The following is a 20,280-nucleotide window of genomic DNA, read 5'->3' as shown; positions in this document are numbered from 1 at the left end:
TCTTCGGGCAACTAAATTTTTTTGTGTCTACTAGATAGAGCTCCATACAAAATCTGATGAGGCATTTGAGACTCCTCCATACAGATGACATAACCCGTCCACTGGGTACTAACAGCTGCCTTGCTTGGCGCTCAGCATTAAGAGGTTCGTGTTAGGACTGGTCGGCCTGGTGTCAGGATAATGTGACTTTGTGGGACAGAATGCTACATTTCTGCTGCATGATGCCCCAGTTCTAGACATCAATATAAACTACCACAATGCAGACATCGTAGCGATATGACTGAAAAAGTGTTAAAGCAACATTAAAAAATCCAAATCACACACACACACACGTCCACCAGAGTTGGGCTCTCATGACCATCACTCTGATACTGGTTAAACCTGCTCTATCCATCACTTCTAGGTTCATCACTGTCTTGCCATCTGACACCCATAATCCAGCACAGGGCTCTCGCGTTAAAGCACTCAAGTTGCTTGATGTGCTTCTTGTATGTTGTCTAGGTCTCACATCCATATAGGAGGCTTGTTAGCACAACTGCTTTATATATGTTTATTTTGGTGGACAGTTTGATATTCCTGTGACTCAACACACGAGACGGGGGTGGGGGTGGGGGGGGCTATGGTGCCCCAGTGCTAAACATCACTATAACTGTCACACTGCTGACTTTGTAGCGATATGACTGATTTTTTTTTTAAAACTACAATAAAAGTCCAGATCACACACACACAATGAATGACTGAGAAAGCTAGTTTTTAATGAAAGGACACTACCTGAATATGATTCATTTGAGGTAAATTTAATAAGTATTTACAGTGTTATGCCTAGAGTGAGATGAGATGATTTTCATGCCAGAACTTGACCAAAACAAAGTTGTGCTGAGTGCTGACACCTGACGAATATATGAGAATAAATATTGTTTAAGTTGATGTAAAATGCCTACAGTCAGGAAGTTGAATGGAAATCAAAACAGACATCTGTACCAACAAAACACCACCCTGCCTACACTCTAAGAGTGCACCTGGGCAGGAAAGAAAATAAGTTCTACCTTGTTAAATTACTGTTGATGAAGTGAGGGAGAATATTATTGTGTCATAAAATCATATCAAATATATAACTAGGGTATTTCATGATGTGCAATCACACAATAATTGGTCTTTTTATCTGCAAAGCATCAAATTAGGTGAAATAATGCCAACAGCAATAATGCAATAAAATTCAAACAATCTGATGTGATCTATATCTACATCATAATAGGCAAACTTATACTGAGGAGTTTTAAAGTGTGGGACACCTATATGAGCATGTTTACACCCTGTGTGTGTGTGTGTGTGTGAGAGAGAGACACACACAAAGAAACAGACTGACAGACACAGACAAGAAAAGGAGATAGAGAATCAGAGAGAGAGATGGAGAGAATCAGAATTACCTGATAGTTGTTCATACAGCTGAAAAGCCCTTGCTGGAACCCAGTTAAGCAGCCTAAAAAGGTTGGAAAAAGGTGAGAGAATTTTACCTGGCTTCTGATGTGTCATCAAGTTATAACACCACAGCCATTACCATTTGATTATAGGCATAATTTATATAAATAAACGAGCGTAAATATTTTCTACATTAAGGGTCATTCCATTTGATTTGACAGGGAGGAGTTGAATGCCAGGGAGGAGTTGAATGCCAAGGAAATATTTCTGCTTTTATTAGGGATGAATGAAGGACCCAGCAAAAGTTAATTCAAAAACACATGCTTTCATTTTTTCAAATATTGGCTGGTATTAGAAAAAACATAGGTAGTATTCCACCATTTTTAGGTAAATGTAGGTGGTGCTAAGGTAAACTTTAGTGGAACAGCTCTAAGCACCAGATATGCAGAGTTCATAAGAAAGTAAGCTGGTGGGCAAAGCTTAATTCTATATCCTAACAAATTTCAGATGACCCCATATTTGTATGGTAAAATTTTATATTACAATAAAAGATTATACAAGGAAAAAATTCAGAGTGCTTGTAAATAGGCAAATAGTACTGCATAACAAATATCTACATCATATAAAAACATACTTTAAATAAAACAAAAATATAATCTTACAAATAATTTTTTAATTGCAGCATACCTTTACCTTTGTCTTCACCTTTATTGCACAACTGTCTCATTGTTTCCTCCACTTGAGCACACAACCTCTGTTTAACCTAAACAGGCAAGAAATAGGGTTTGAGTACTTAAAATATAACAAGAGTTTACTTTTACTGTAATGAAGTACGTAAAAAATGAAATCAGTTTTTAATATTTCAATTTACTGCTGCAAACTATATATAACTAGATTTATGTACGAGTGCAACAGCATGAAATCATTAGCTCACCTACAACACGCCTGACAGATTTCACTTGTCTATTTTATTATTAACTTTGTTTACTTTTATTTTTCTACCCTTCGATGAACTATTTCTTTTTGTCTTTTTTTCATGTAAGAGATTTTTGAGGAATATTTGAAACTGTTATCTATCCAATGGTTTGAAGGAACTTAAAAATAAGTCTGAAGGCATATGGTGTTAAAATACTGCAATTTCAACTAGCTGTACCAAGTATAATTAAATGCAAAGTCTCTTTTGGAGCTTATCCTTGGTGTCTTGTTCACTTGCTGGATTCCGAATGTCATATACATATTTACTTTAACCATTAAATTCAAAATCTACACGTGTTTCATGCACAAATGAAGAAAACAATATCAGAACCATGTGACACGGTTTATCATATCAACTTTATTTATTCAGATCAAATTATAAATGAATTAATTATCAGACTCAACTCTGGTACAAAATTATCATTATCCCTGAACAAGCAGCCCCATTAAATAAAGTACAATGTAAGCTACATGTAACAAATAGAAATCACTTATTTTCCATGACAGAAATCACTGGTATATATCTAAATATTAATGACGGAATATCCTTATTCTACATGCTAGAAATCACTATGGTATATATCTAAATATTAATGATGGAATATCCTTAATTTCCATGATAGAAATCACTATGGTATATATCTAAATATTAATGATGGAATATCCTTAATTTCCATGATAGAAATCACTATGGTACATATCTAAATATTAATGATGGAATATCCTTAATTTCCATGATAGAAATCACTATGGTATATATCTAAATATTAATGATGGAATATCCTTAATTTCCATGATAGAAATCACTATGGTATATATCTAAATATTAATGATGGAATATCCCTCATTTCCATGATAGAAATCACTATGGTATATATCTAAATATTAATGACGGAATATCCTTATTTTCCATGTCATTTAATATAAAGTTAAGAAAAATCATGGAAATAAATGGATTAATATGGCATGAATTTCTTCCTAAACAAAATCTTGTACTTCATGATTATACTGACCACTGAAATCAAAGAAGCTTAATGCTTAAATACTTCATACTTGTCTTAATGAAATCATGTTGATTTCTAACTGGTTATGACACAGAGATGATGTTGATAAAACATTGTGGAGGGTGGGGTTTTTTTATTTGTCCTTTTGTTTCATTAATATTCTTATTCTAGAAACTAATTTGAAAATAAAATAAGAAACCAGTAATTCATGGCTGCCAACACCCGAATAAAAAAATACTGACTTCTTCTGACAAAAATACTGATTTTCAGGAACAAATACTGATTTTTAAAGTTTTAATGCATATGTAACTATTTACAACATATACAACCATCAGTAAAGTAGGACAGTGCTTTACATAATTATTTAATGTCAAATATGCATATGTTGTACCATATTCCATTCAGGTGCCCATTCAGAAGGTGCAAGAGTGCAACACACTCAGACACAAACTTTTTATAGTAGCCTTTTCCACACCTTTTTTTTCTTCCAATCATTACCAATTTGAATGTATCAACTTTCACTGATGATCTCAATTCTGTGTGATATTCTTACTGAACTGTTTTCATTCTAGCATATAAGTAATCCTTTGAGATTTTACTGTCTGGAAAACGTGTGCAAAATAAATCGCCAGCAACACTAGTTCAAGCTGAGTTGTGTATGATGAAGCAGCAAGCTGATATTTATTAGCTTTTTTGTGCTCTTTATTTCATAGGCGCCCAATAGCGAAATCACGTTACACAACTTGCAAAATGTAGAGTTCTCTCCTTTACTTTATAGTTTCACAAATCTAAACAAGACGGCACAATTGTCCTTCTAGTTTTTTTTTTTGTTTTTTTTGTCTTTCCTGGAGAAAATTCTGAATATTCTGCTTTCCTATTCAACATGATTAGAAGTTGAATATTAAGAAAATGAGATACAGTGACAGCGGTAACTGTTTGTGAAATCCAAGATGGCGGATAAAGACAGGCATTGTAGCCTCGATTTCGAATGAACCAATCATATTGTAGAACTGTATTCCTATATACATGCGATACATTTCTATCAGAATGGAACCGAGTGCCAGTTCTAAACTGAAAATTGCACGGACTTTTTACAATATTTTTTTAAAAAAATAGAAAACGTATTTTTTGCCAAAAAAATGTGCACCCATATTCGGGTCCAAAATACGGGACAAATACGGGATACTTGGCAGCTATGGTAATTGTCTGCTCATCATTATGACAATGAATATATCAAAACTTATATCTTCAATCTGTGTAGTAACAAAACCTCTCTCTTATAAAACTCATATAAATTTATCTCATTTTGGGATCATTGATTAATATAAGGAATAATTTTATTTAATTTTTAATATAATACTGTTAAACTTTCCCCTCCAAACAAAAAAGTGATTCTGAAGAGGTTCTGATAATCGGTATTAAATAGAATGGTGATCTTAGTCTGACTGTCAAAGCTAACTACAACAGTGATTCTGGTGAGATTTTGACATCTAGTCAGTGCTATAAGTAACAGTGATTCTGGTGAGATTTTGACATCTAGTCAGTGCTAAAAGTAATAGTGATTCTGGTGAGATTTTGACATCTAGTCAGTGCTATAAGTAATTGTGATTCTGGTGAGATTTTGACATCTAGTCAGTGCTAAAAGTTGTTGTTGTTGTTGTTGTTGTTGTAGTGTTTAACGCCATTTTTCAGCACAAGATAGGCTATACATGGCGGCCAGTATTAATGGTGGAGGAAGAACCCTGAAAAACCCAGGGAAGAACCACCGACCCACGAGAAGCTACTGGCAGGCTTTCCCACGTACCCACGCTAGCCGAGCCTTGGACTCGAACCCACGCAGACAGAGGTGAGATGGCAGTGGTCCGTAACGGAGAGCGCTTTAGACCACTCGGGGCCCCCAGTGCTAAAAGTAATAGTGATTCTGGTGAGATTTTGACATCTAGTCAGTGCTAAAAGTAATGGTGATTATGGTGAGATTTTGAAAGTCAGTGCTAAAAGTAATAGTGATTCTGGTGAGATTTTGACAGTCAGTGCTAAAAGTAATGGTGATTCTGGTGGATGCAGGAGGTTTGAATTCCATTCGAGTCATACCAAAGACTTATAAAAATGGTATAAGCAGCTGCCTCACTAAGTGCTCGTCATTAAGAAGTTAGTGTTAGAATTGGTCGGCCTGGTGTCAGGATAATGTGACTGGGTGGGACATGATGCTATATGTCTGTGGCATTATGCCTCAGTGCTAGACATCACAGTCACATTATCCTGACACCAGGCCTACCAGTTCTAACACTAACCTCTTAAAGCCAAGCACCAAGTGAGGCAGCTGTAAGTACCATTTTTATAAGTCTATGGTATGACCTCGGCCGGGGATTGAACCCATTATCTCCCTGCATCCAAGAAGGACGCTCTAACCACTAGGCCACTGGAGCGGTTAAAACCTGTCTTAAATGATACCCGATAGCCATGCTGTCTCCAAAATTAGTCAAACCTGTCTTAAATGATACCTAAAGCAGACACTTTTTTCACAGTCCCTCAGAATAAATTCAAGTTGAAACTAACCTCTATTAAGCAACCACCTATGCCTAGAGGCAATTTTTTCACTTTTCAAAGGTGACTGCTTAACACAGGTTTTGATGTTTTTGACCAAGTAATACCCACAAGAGGAAAAATTCATGAAACTGGTGCAATATAGGTTTGTCTGCATTTATTAGACATGCATAAAGCTTAGAGATTGTGTACTCAAGTTGGTTTCTTGCTCATCCCATGTACCAACCTAAATACATTACATGATTTGTTGCCTGAACTTTACCAACCCAAGTCCATTAGATGATTTGCCAACCCAAATCCATTAGATGATTTGCATCCTGAACTTTACCAACCCAAATACATTACATGATTTGCATCCTGACCTTTACCAACCCAAATACATAACATAATCTGCATCCTGATTTTTACCAACCCAAATGCATTTCAGTATCAGCATTATTACCTTTACCAACCCAAATACATAACATGGTTTGCAGCCTGACCTTTACCTACCCAAACACATTACATGATCTGCATCCAGACCTTTACAAACACATTACATAATCTGCATCCAGGCTTTTACAAACTGAAACACATTACATGATTTGCATCCAGGCTTTTACAAACCCAAACACATTACATGATCTGCATCCAGGCTTTTACAAACCCAAACACATTACATGATCTGCATCCAGGCCTTTACAAACCCAAACACATTACATGATCTGCATCCAGGCTTTTACAAATCCAAACACATTACATGATCTGCATCCAGGCTTTTACAAACCCAAACACATTACATGATCTGCATCCAGGCCTTTACAAACACATTACATGATCTGCATCCAGGCCTTTACAAACCCAAACACATTACATGATCTGCATCCAGACCTTTACAAACCCAAACACATTACATGATCTGCATCCAGGCTTTTACAAACCCAAACACATTACATGATCTGCATCCAGGCCTTTACAAACACATTACATGATCTGCATCCAGGCCTTTACAAACACATTACATGATCTGCATCCAGACCTTTACCAACCCAAACACATTACATGATCTGCATCCAGGCTTTTACAAACTGAAACACATTACATGATTTGCATCCAGGCTTTTACAAACCCAAACACATTACATGATCTGCATCCAGGCTTTTACAAACCCAAACACATTACATGATCTGCATCCAGGCTTTTACAAACCCAAACACATTACATGATCTGCATCCAGGCTTTTACAAATCCAAACACATTACATGATCTGCATCCAGGCTTTTACAAACCCAAACACATTACATGATCTGCATCCAGGCCTTTACAAACACATTACATGATATGCATCCAGGCCTTTACAAACCCAAACACGTTACATGATCTGCATCCAGTCCTTTACAAACACATTACATGATATGCATCCAGGCCTTTACAAACCCAAACACATTACATGATCTGCATCCAGACCTTTACCAACCCAAACACATTACATGATTGCACACTACATTCCAAAAGAAGTTCAATGCTGCTTACATGTAGATTTTTCAGATCTTTTTCTCTCTTATACTTGGATGGTGTATTTTTCAAATCTGTCATACTCTCTGTGCCACTGCCTACTCCTGGAATCTGAAATTACATCCAAGAACAAAATCTATGAGAATTGGACTCAAAGACGCCTTATTTCCGACTGTACGCCTAAACAAGAGCCAAGGTCATATACAAATTCACCACTTAATATGTGCCTGAATGGTCTAAAGCACTCGCCTTTATCAAACACTACCATCTCACCACTTTCCACATGGGTTCAAGTCTTGAGCTCAGCCAATATGGATATGTGAGAAAGCTTGCCATTAGCTTCCTGTGGGTTGGTGGGTCTTACTGGGGTTTTCCCAGATGTTCTTCCCCAGTTATATGGACTCCATGTATAGCTTATCATGCACTGAAAAATGGCATTAACTCTAAAATAACAATGAACAACAACCAATTAATCAATAAGAAATAATTTCTCGTATGTCCATCTTCATATTAAACATATAGATGTTGTATATGGATAAATACTTAAGATATTTTTAAACCAATGCACCTATACAAAAGAAGTTACCTGCTCTTTAAAGATCTCAAATGTCCAGTTTTAACAGTAGATGGCAGCTGACACGTGTGATCTGAGCAACAAAAAGTTGGCTACAGAATTTTATACAAGTATATACTGTATGTTGCACAAACCTTTATTTCTTTCTTTGTCCACAGTTTTCCTGTTCCAAGTTCTTCAGCAAACTGTTCAGTCAAATCTTTTTCAAAATGGATACTAAATGGATCTGCAAGAGAAAATAAAAGACATGAACATATGGTAAGAAAACAGCTGTTTTCTAACGAAAAAAAATGCTTGTTATGCATGTTTTGGAATTTTGGTATTATAAGTAAAAATTAACAACAACGAAATGGTCTTTGAGCTTGCAGTCATTTGTACGTTCTGTCAGCTTAAGCTAGGGAGATTTATGCTTGCCATTGACCCCAAAGTTTGAGACGGTTAGACCTTAACTCTAAACTCAGATTTTATTGGTTTTAAATTAATTTAGCTCATCAAGCGTCGCAAGAGATTTTCTTCCACCATCTGTACATTAAGAAAAGTTGTGACATCTCAATACAGTATACAATAATTAGTCTCCACACTAGAACAATGTTCTACCCCCCTTCCATATCAGTGTTAAGTCTTTCCTCATGTTTATGAAGGTGATGCCCCTCCCCCCTGTGGCAGGGGTTGAACTCAAACATAGCTCTCAAGCTATTGCCCTTAGGCTGTTGCTGCCATCTTTGTAGAAGATGCAATCTCTTTATCAGAGGAAATGCTGATCCTCATGCCTATATTTGGGGAACATTCCACATCTGGGGTGGTAACAGCTCTTCTCTCTGGTATGGTGATGTCCCCCGCTTTTATCTGAGGAATGCACTCTATCCCAGCATTTGACTACAATCCAAGATGCTTGGGATACAGATGGAGTGGAGGAAGAATGTACTGTCTACATTTTGTACATGACATCTGGTGTGTGTGTCCCATGTGGCAGTATTGTCCCCAAACTTAAACACACATTGTTACATATGAAATAATTTCTGAAAAAAGAAATTTTTTGATGAAAAAAAAATGATGATGCTTAATAACATAGGTTGTGTAAACTGCATTATTTCTATTTCTTATTCCTAAGACCTCAAAGTCATGTATGTTAAGAGGAATAAACAGTAATAAAGAAACATCACTTATGAATTAAATTACTGCCACAAACACTAAATAATGTATTAATAACACACATCATATTTAAGAAGTGTAATGAAACTGAGACACAAATCCACAGCATCTTCTTTTTTTAGGACCAACTAGATTAGCGTAATACGTTTCTCAGTGAAAACTCAGTGTCTATAGTACCATCTGTTCAGAAAAACTAGCTATAACAAACATTTTTGTATGGTTACCATGGTGGCAATATTATCTGTCTGATCAGCACCAATCACATATGAAATGAACTATATACTAAAAGAAGTCCTTTAGTGAAATCACCCTTCTCGTCGCAATTATCAGTTTTGGACAAGTAATGATAACAAGATTAAAAAGATGACCACTACAGCCCTGAAATTGGAGGTCTATTTACCACGAAATATCTGTTTTGTTTTTTCAGTTTAATGTAATTTTTCATCATAAGATAGGCCATCTCATGGTTAATTGATGTCTTTATTATGTTAACAAAATACCTATTAACATCCTGCACTTGACAAGGTCAATAAATACCCATGACAGAAACTGATTATTTTCAAAACAGTCTGTCCAAAATCACATTTTGATATGATCATTCATTTCAAAGGACTAATGTTAAAAATAATTTCAAGATGATAACCACAGCAGACTAATATCAGATCTGCATTATTTTCTTGAAGGATCAATTAGATAGACACCAAAGAAGCCTTATAGTGAAAACCCCATCTTGACACAAGCACCTGTTCTGGTGGAGCAGCGAATACAAGATTTCCAAGATGGCTGCCATGGTGAGCCATATTCCAAAGCTCAGACTGATGTTGATGCTAAGGCAGTAAAATATTCCCCTCAACATTATCTATGCTAGCTATAAAGATAATATTTTGAATGGTTATACAAGATATAAGAGGTAAAAATAATGACCATTTTCCTTAATGAGAAAGTCATCAAGATTGTCTCCATCCTCCAAGACCTCCACATCTGATGTAATGTCCTCTTCTCCCAACTCCTCTTCAGAGCTATCCCCCTTTTGTCTGGTCTCCCCTTGTAACACAGAATCTTCATTTACATCTTTATCCTCTCCTTCATCTTCCTCTTCCTGTTCTTCTTCTTCATTATCTACATCCTCTGACTCTTCTCCAGGCTCTTCTCCTCTATCCCTCTTTACAAATTCCTCCTCCTCTGATTCAGATAAGGATTCTTCTTCAGACTCTGCCAAAGTATCACAAATTATTGAGCATTACCAATTTATTCAAGAAAACATTTGGTGTAGAATTTTTTTTAAAGCATGCACTTTTCTAGATTTTTTTCAATAACCCTGTAATCTTAATTGAAACAGGAAATGTACTGCATAATATTTGTTTAATAATTTGATTTATTAATGAGAACCCAACAACTAATAAACATCATTTAACAAGATGTAAGACCATAAACAGTATATAATGCACCTAATTTAGTTGTAAATAGTATCACAATATTTCTCTGATTTAAAACCCTCTTTAACTGTTTGGATACCACTGGACAACAAATTTTTACAAAAGTCATGTTACTGAAATAAAATTAGTCAATTCTTATCAATTTTTATGTGCTGAACACGAATATGACAGTCAAATTGCAAAATTGGCTCTAGTTTTTTTGTAATCTGCAAGAAATTAATGTTTACATAACGAAATGCATTCCAATAGTAAAAGGTCAACTGTAATAGCCTGCCTATAAAAAATCAAGTCATTGACTACATCTTAGATTTCTTCGCCTGTCTCTTGTACAGCTGTTTGGGAGCATCTCTGAGGAGTGTCCAGCAGTAGTCAGCCAGCATTGTAGTGGACCATTTTCCCTGGTATCTTTGTTCCATTGTTGCGATATCTTGATGAAAACGTTCGCCGTGTTCATCACTAACAATACCACAGTTGCTAGGAAAGAAATCCAAATGGGAATGAAGGAAGTGAATCTTTAGAGACATATTGCAGCCAAGTTTCTTATACTTCATCAACATGTCTTCTACTAGTTCCTTATAGTTTTCTGCCCTAACATTTCCGAGGAAGTTTGTAGAAACTAGGCGAAAAGCATTCCATGCTTGTTTCGCGTCACCTTCCAGCAAGTTGTTGAACCGGTCATCTTTGAAAAGCTCTCGAATCTGAGGACCCACAAAAACTCCCTCTTTAATCTTTGCTTCGCTGAGTCGAGGGAATTTTTCATGCAGGTATCGGAATGCTGGCAAAGTCCGGTCAATGGCTTTCACGAAGTTCTTCATCAAACCTAGTTTGATGTGAAGGGGTGGTAGCAAGATTTTCTGAGCCTCAACCAGAGCTGGGTGTTGGATATTCTTCTCTCCAATGGCTACATTCTGCCTGTGAGTCCATTCCTTCCTCATGTAGTGCATTTCCCTTGCTCGGCTATCCCACTCGCATAAGAAACACATGTATTTTGTATATCCTTGCTGCAGTCCCATTAAAAGGGCAACTACCTTCAAATCACCACAGAGGTGCCAGCTGTACTTGTTATACTCAATGGAATTCAGTAGCTGCCTTAAGTTATCGTATGTCTCTTTCATGTGGACAGCATACGCTACTGGAATAGATGGAAGAATGTTTCCATTGTGCAAAAGCACAGCCTTGAGACTCAGTTTCGAAGAGTCCACAAATAGTCTCCATTCTTGTGGGTCATGAGTGATTTTTAAAGCATTCATGAGGCCCTCAATATCGGAACAGAATATCAGATTACTTTCCTTTCTGAAGAAAGGCTCCAATTGCTGGTGGCGCTTTCGATATGCAGTAATTGTGACATCTTCTTCTAGAAGATTCCATTGTTGGAGTCTTGATCCTAGCAATTCTGCCTTGTTCTTTGATAAGTCCAAATCACGAATCAGGTCATTTAGTTCTTCCTGTGTTATTCTGTGTGGGGTTGATGATGCACCACAGTGAAAATCTGGATCACTGCATGCTGATGGACCAGGAGAAGAACAGGTCGACTCACCTTTGTCTTCGTCAGATGAGTCAAGAGAATATTCTGCTGGAGGTTCTGGAATAGGAAGTCCCTCACCATGTGGAACTGGTCTCAATGCAGACGGAATGTTTGGGTAGACTATTCTCGACTTCTTTCGATTCGTTATTCCGCCAGAAAGAGGAGGAACCAAGCAGAAGTAACAGTCATTTAGGTGGTTGCTTGGCTCTCTCCACACCATTGGGACTGCAAACGGCATTGATGACCTTTTGCAATTCAACCACTGTGAAAGCTGTGTTGTACATGTAGCACAGCATATATGCGGAGCCCAAGGCTTGTCTTGGTCACCAACCTTGCATCCGAAGTAAAGATGATATGCCTTCTTCACTTGAGAATTGATACTTTTCTTCTTGTTGGCAAATGTCACTTCCCCACAAATATAGCAAAAATTGTCCGCGGTATTAACACACTTTCGAGGCATTACTGTTCTTTATTGTACGTAAATGGATAAAATAATAAGTTTTATGTAACAGTAGCTTGAACTGTCTCGCACAACGTCTAAAATATTTTAAATGCTGAACCTATCTGATTGGGCTTTATATAGTACACTGCTTACGTCAGCTTCAGCAGCCGCCTGGCATTAGTATAATAGGCCTACACATGTATAGTACACTGCTGACGTCAACTTACTTCAGCAGCCGCATGGCATTAGTATTGCATTGCATCAGAAAATGATGCAATCAACTGTGGATGATGTGAGCATGATGGTATTATGCAATGTTACATCATTATTCCGGATGTTGCTGCAGTCCTACTGGAGAAATTTACACAGTGAAACATAGAAAATGAGGTATATGAATATCTTCAAAACGAGAGCCAATACAAATTTTTCACGGTTATATTCGTGTTCGGCACACCAAAATACTACAGATTAGGGCCTTTTCAAGTCAGTAATGATTTCACTGTTGACCAGTGTACTCTGGTACCAAAACATGTAGTACCCACCTAACTTGAGTTCAATGTCACTCTTATTAGGCAATGTTGCCTAACAATACTAAATTATGTTTTTCACTTGAATGACAGGTGTCTTTTTTATCTAAAAAGGCAAGTTATCTGCAAAATTTGATCATGGTACATGAAGCAGAACCCAAAGGATTTTTTGTGTGCAGAAACCAGCTTCTTTCAGCCTTGAATGACCACAACTTTGACCCAATGACCCCAAAATCAAAACCTGCCTTTCTTGTCTCAAATGAGAGCCTTCCAAAATGTTTGTTCATGGTTTATGGCATTAGGTTTGAGGTATTTTGTGGAAACCATTTTCCTTCCTGAAGTTCTATTGACCTTCACTGCTTAACACAAAATCAAAAAGTGCGTTTCTTGTCTCATATACAAGCCTTATATAGGATGTCCTTTATAAAAAAGTTTATTGCTATAGGGGTTAACTAGTAAAAGTATAAAAATGAACCTGTCTTACCCACAATACTTTATAAAAATGGATGATTTGTACAAGCATAGCTATAAAGCAAATTTTTAGGTCAATTATTTTTCTGAGAATACTTACCCAATCACATTAAATTAGGAATATTAACCTGCTACTTTGTGAATCCAGTTCTACTAAAAGACAAAAATCGTCTTTTTCTCACACAGACAAAGGCAATAACTCTTGCTCATTACATTCCCTTGCCACCACCAGGTGTCGCTAGATTTTCGCTGAGTGATATACTAACAAGGATGCTTGCATAGCTGGGCAGTTGGGAGGGTTTTTAAGTAATGTGATTGGGTAAGTATTCTTGGCGAAACATAATTTACTTAAAAATTTGCCTTCTCCTTCAAATACACACCTCTACCTCAGTTATCTCTTTGAGGAATGATGGTTGGATTCCCCATGAGAATGACAAACCATTTTCCTAATTACATAAGCAACACACCCTGGGGTCACTTGACCTGTGACCCTAACATATGGTTAAGAAGACAAATAGTGAAATCTTCTTACCTACAAAATTTCACCGGTTAATAAAACAAAGCTAGAAGGCTGTGTTGATTGTTTTAATTAGGCCTGGTGGCCATCTATGATGCCACCACAATACCTACCATTTCTAAGGTTTGCCAATACCTTTCTGTCAAGTGAAACTATCTTCAGTTGAGACTGGATCAAGGTTAGTAGCATATTTTTTTCAGAATTTTCAAGGTTTTTTAAGGTTCAAAATCATGGTTTTCAAGATGAATTATTTAATTAACTTTAAAGGATACAGAAATGAAAAATAAGTTAATACACATTCTACAGCTGTACAGTTACTGAACAATGTTTATTTTACAATGTCTACAATACACTGCAGTAAAATCTTATGACTCTTATGAGTGACCACCTGTCATTTATGACCACAATCATAATGCATGGATCGATTTTATTATAAAAACGCTCTGCTATGAGCGACTATCTGCTGAACATGACCAGTGACCACGATGTCTTTGCAAAATATGCATTTCAACACTGCTACGGACGAACGCATAAAAAATAAACAGATCGACACCACTGACCTTGACTTAATCCTTTGTAAACATGAGAGCTCAGGATACATATAGTATGCAAACAAAGTGCGCATTAAATAACACTACAACTGAACAACCACATAGCGAGATAAACACCACTAACCATCATTTAATCCTTTGTAACAACGACCACATAAATAGTAAAGATTGTTCTAATAAGGTATTTTTGTTTAAAAGTCCAGCATATGGTGTCATTTGTAAACTGCAGTAAACCAGACTAAAGTACATGTCACTAACCGCCACTGTAGTGCTGAAACAACAAATTCATGTGATGTTCCAATATAAATTTGATTCACGTTGTTTGAAAATGTACATCTTTATTAGATAGTTATTTTGTGAATGCATGCAATGTTTAACAAGATTTATGAATAAAGTATATTATACTTTTCCAGTTATTATGGGTATCTTTTCTTCTTCAACAATGCTAACTATTGACCCTGGAAACGAGACCATCTGTCTTGAGAGACCACTTCTGGTTGGCAGAAGGGGAAGTCTCTCATAACAGGTTTTACTGTATTTACAAAGTTCACAATATTTTATAGTGAAATTTTTAATTCTTGTAGCTTGTCATCAACCTGTTTTTCAAGGGCTCCAAGTTCAGTGATTTTGTCCTTCACACGTTTCCTCATACTATTTGATGTTGTGACGAAGGAAATTTTCCTGTGTGCCTCTGCTTTCAAGGCATAATCAGCAGAAGCAGCTGTCATTGACTGAATGTCTTTTTCAGTACATACCTTTCTTCTCTTTAACTCTGCTAGTTCCTCATCCAGTGCTTTTCTTGTCTGTCCTCTTCTCTCTTGCTCAAGGTGTTTTCTCTGCTCGTCTAAGTACATGCTATACCTACTATATGCACTGTCTCCATTTTTAAGTATTTTTGGCATTTTTGCTGTTATATTAATCTTGTGTATTCTACCAGCATTTCTTACACTGTCAACAATTACTCTCCTTGCAATCAGAGTCCATTCTATCATATTTACATCTTCACAATCATTATTCATGGAAAAAAACCTTTCAACTGTAGCATGTCCATGAAACAAGAGAAATGTTTTAACAGCTGGCGACAGATGAATATATTCTTTCTGACATGCAAGTCAGTCATAAAAGAATTTATCAAGTCTAACTATTTTCCCAGAAAATGTGCTCAAGAAAATTCTCAGATGACAGAATCACAGTTTGTGGTCTTTTAAGTTTAGCCTCTGCTTCTGCTTTGCTAACAAAAATTACTTCTGGATCAATACATACCATGTCTCTCACAAGGGAGTATTGCAGTGGGGACTTAGCAATAAACTTGTCTGTAAAACATATCAATGATGCTTTACATTCATCGTGAAACTTAACGATTTGTAGCTCACCTGCTTTCTTTCTCTTTTTCAATTCATTAATAATTGTTTCTGCCACAAAACCTATGTCTATCTACTTTATGACTGATGACATGGCTTGAGGAATCAGTCACTACAAATGCCAACACATTATTTGTTGACTTCCACTGTTTCTGGCTTGCAGTATTGTTTAAAGAGGATGAATGCAATTGCATTCAAATCTTTATGAGCAAAAGGAAGCATTGGTTGGTGTGTTTGATACCCTGTCAAGAAAGGTTCCACTTGCTTTGATAGTGAAATAAAAAATGCAAGCTTGGCTGGAAGAAAGATATCTTTCAAGGCTTCCTTTACAATTCGAAACGATTCTGGATCAGATACACATCATATCATCATGCTATCTGTTTTAACAGGTTCAAGCAAATCCAGAATTCTCTGCAACTTTCACATTTTCTAGCCATCTGTGTTTACAAAACTCCATAGGAAAGGTTGACGAACCTGTCACTTTAACAAAATCATCTCTTCTTGCAGGAATATCATGAAAGAATATGTAAAATGCTTTCAAAATTGTATCCAGTTTCCAGTCTGTAGCATCCATGGCAGCCTTACAAGTCCCATGGACTTTGTGAAGTCCACAGCTTCCTGCATTCAACAACTGGATACTGTGGTTGGTTTCCAATGAAAGGTTGACTTTTTTATGAAAAGGCCAATTGACATTAGGCCCATCCATTGAAATCTGAATCGTGTTCCTTATGTTTAGCTTCTGTGTGGAATCATCAAATGCTTTCATCATAGCAGATGCAGAGGCATGACCAAGGAACCTAGATGTAAAAAATGTGTTGTTATCATGTCCTGGTCCCAATAATGATTGTAAAAATCCATGTTTCATAATTTCATCGAAAAGAATGACAAAATCATCTGTCTTCACCTTTTCTTCCAACAATGATGTGAAGTAAGGTTCTAACACAAAAGCAGCAATATAGCTTGTTTTCCTGTCTCACAGCCCAAAGTGCTTCCATCAATGATGTGAAGTATGGTTCTAACACAAAAGCAGCAATATAGCTTGTTTTCCTGTCTGAAAGCCCAAAGTGCTTTTCAATCTTGCTGTCAACATAGCATGTTTTCCTATCTGAAAGCCCAAAGTGCTTTGCAATCTTGATGTCAGGAAACATGCGCTGGAATGTCTGATTGATTTCAGAATTTGAGAAAAAACTGTTGTGCGAGTTGATGGTGTGCAGAGTCCATATTATTTCTGACTTTAGTTGTTGTTGTTGATGTAGGGTTTAATGCCATTTTTCAGCACACGATAGGCTATACATGGTGGCCAGTATTAATGGTGGGGGAAGAACCTGGGGAAAACCCCGGAAAGAACCACCTACCCACGAGAAGCTACTGGCAAGCTTTCTCACATACCCACAATGGCTGAATCCGAGACTCGAACCCACGCAGACAGAGGTGAGATGGCAGTGATCCATAACAGAGAGCGCTTTAGACCACTCGGCCACTCGGGGCCCCTCTGACTTTAGTGTTTCCTCCTTTGAAACAAAATCTGACAAGACCAATGGAGAAGGGGCTGAAGATGTTAAGTGTGAGTTCTGACTTTCAGCCTCAGCAGATTGTGGTTTGTTCTGAAACAAGTTTAAAAATGTTAATATTAAAGATCTTGCTAATATTGTTTTTTGGGGGAAGGAATACTTTACAGAACCCTCTTTCAATAATTCCAACTATGAAAATGAGATCATGATAACGATATAGATTTTTAAAATGAAACCCTGCAATAAACCTGTCTGAAACCCACCTATGAATATTAAATTCATGAAATTTTTTAAAATTAATGTGGGCCTGTGTAGTGGCATAATTATTGAAACCTCCACCCTCCCCCCCACAAAAAAACAAAAAAAACCCATAGATATTTGTTATGTTTTTTATGTTCTCACTTCTTAAAAACAGTGTATGTGTATGTTATCACTTACTAAAAACAGCGTATGGGTATAATGAACTATTTCATATTAGATATATTAATATTTCTCTCAGCTTAGCTGGTTTCTATAGTTTTAGACATATCTTGTTCATTACAATTACTGTCTATTTCCATTCAGTCCCAAAATAGAAACGGTTCGCACTACATTTCATAAATAAGACTATATGGAGTTTCCTATTTTAAAACTCAAACGTACCTCTCTTGTCAAAAATGATTTCATGCTGATGGCTTCTTGTTTTCACATATTAGCAACTGTTACACGAGCTTAGTGTCTTTTTCCAGATGCATGAGATCGTAAAGCATTCTCTCCCACAGCACACAATCAAGATCTTTCTGACATAAATTGCATTTTGCAAAACTGTCTGAGAAAGATCGTATTATATAAAAAAAATTATTTTTCTTCATTTATCTAATGAAGTTGGAATTGGTAGCCAGCCATTTTGAAGCATACAAATGATCCATATTTAAACTGAAACTACATCTGGGCTTTGATTAATCGGAAGTTCAAAACGTACAACTGCACAGTGGCATGTTGTGGAAATTTCCAATCTGGAACAAACTTAGCAAGAGATCAGGTTTATTATTTTTTTTTCACATAGTTTTTTTTTGTTTTAAATTGAAATCTGTAAAACAAATAATGTTTATCGATTTAAAAAAAATCCATACTCTTCATGGTACCCAGATAATATTTTGAATCTTCAAGGTGTTTTCAAGGCCTTAAAGGGAAATTCATTTTTCAAGGCATTTCAAGGCCTGCTACAGATCCTGTTGGATGGTTCGGTGGTCCTCTGAGATAAAACTCAGGAATGTTGACTCTGCATGCCAATAGCTTGTTATGTCTTGGGTTGAAACATTACGTTCAACCACACGGCTGGCAGAGATGGCTAAAATCCAATGAGGCTACTCTGATCCTGTGAGAGCTCAAAGTACGACAAGTGTATAACCCGTTGATGGTCATATCTGAGTACAGCTGATTTGAAGGAATTTCATCACACTCACTGAGTGTCAAGTCTCAATCTCGGTCTGCCTGTAGCTGTGGAGACGTTTTACTACGAGGCAATGACTCAATTCCATCCATTTTGAAAACGTCACTAGCTTTTTTTGGGTGGATAAGCAGTCAACAAATGGAAGTCTGGCACTGCTGGTTCGGTTTGCACAACAAATAATTGGTCTCGTTGCTGACGGTAGAGAAGATGGTCTGGCTAACAGTGGTACTGGCTGCTATAAGGGTCTAGCTGGCTGGAAAGATTTCTCACTGAAATCTCCATCATAGTAAGGGCATATCACCAATGTACAGCTAGACCAGTGGTTCCCAGCCTTTTTTGGTCGCAACCCTAACATCAAGTTTTTTTGAGCCAGATAGCCCCATTTCTACATTTTGCCACCCTAAAAAAAATCCCGGCAACCTTCTACAACCCTGATTTGGGTCATGACCTGTAATTGGGAACCACTGGGCTAGATGGAAAGATCTGTCACAAAGATCCCAGTAAATCATAGCTGGATGGACCATTTCACTGAAAATGTCCCCATGCTAGGACGGCTGGTGATAGTGTGGTTGAATTATGTACTGGATCCACCCATGCATCCCGACTTGCAGGCAAAAGACCATGATTGGACATGCTTGTACATGCGGGGCGAGGGGGAATTAAACCTAATGGGCTACTTAAAATTGGGGACACTACCCCAGAGTCATAATTGCCAAGTACAAAGTTTAGGTTGTCTTCCTTGACTTATTCTGTCTTTCCTTCCCTTCAATGAATTATCGACTATTGCTTAGAACACTGCATTTTTATGCATTTAGTACACATTTCTCCTGAAACAACACAAGAAGAGAAAACAACACATAAATTAGTAATTCATCATGTTACTAACTTGATACATATTCCCCAATACTAACAGAGTAATCAAAGATAGTGTCACATTCTATGCCTATAGATTATCCTTAGAACTTGTGCATTTCTGGCATTTAATTGACATATATACTGAAATAACACAAAAAAGTAAAAGCATAAATTAGCAATGCAGCATGTTAATAACTCATTAAAACCAACTCCTTTACTAACATAGTCAATGTCATGCTAACTTGCAAATGACAGCATGAAGTCAATGATGCATGTTGACATATGGTCTTCAATAGACAAAGTCCATAACGGCGACCAAGTCACCAAATTTGGCAGAAAGTGTAAAAGTAATGTATGCAACCTGCACGAGAATGATTATCCCACACAATAAATCCAAAATGAATACTAGATGGTCCAATTTGAACACAAAATGGCTTCTGTTATCGTACATAAAATGTACGATGTTCAGTAAAGCAGCAAAGCTAAAATC

At 36.8% G+C, this 20,280-nt stretch overlaps 1 protein-coding gene across 3 annotated transcripts in view; it reads right to left on the bottom strand.

The window, feature by feature from the left end:
* The window catches only part of LOC149804348 (U3 small nucleolar RNA-associated protein 25 homolog), an 81,452-nt gene that overhangs the window by 47,343 nt on the left and 13,829 nt on the right, over nucleotides 1-20,280 (bottom strand). For 2 of the 3 annotated variants that reach the window (XM_089939186.1, XM_089939202.1), the window contains exons 4-8: nucleotides 10,087-10,374; nucleotides 8,145-8,236; nucleotides 7,455-7,547; nucleotides 2,107-2,182; nucleotides 1,428-1,480 (exon numbers count right to left, since the gene is read on the bottom strand). In XM_089939186.1, the coding sequence (XP_089795312.1) occupies nucleotides 1,428-1,480; nucleotides 2,107-2,182; nucleotides 7,455-7,547; nucleotides 8,145-8,236; nucleotides 10,087-10,374 (602 nt within the window). The remainder of the gene's footprint in view (nucleotides 1-1,427; nucleotides 1,481-2,106; nucleotides 2,183-7,454; nucleotides 7,548-8,144; nucleotides 8,237-10,086; nucleotides 10,375-20,280) is intronic. The other variant, XM_089939195.1, reaches the window with a different exon arrangement.

Source organism: Sinohyriopsis cumingii, chromosome 2 (assembly GCF_028554795.1).
Source record: "Sinohyriopsis cumingii isolate HCF-2022 chromosome 2, ASM2855479v2, whole genome shotgun sequence".
Lineage (NCBI taxonomy): Eukaryota > Metazoa > Mollusca > Bivalvia > Unionida > Unionidae > Sinohyriopsis > Sinohyriopsis cumingii.
This window is presented reverse-complemented; position numbering and strand designations above follow the sequence as displayed.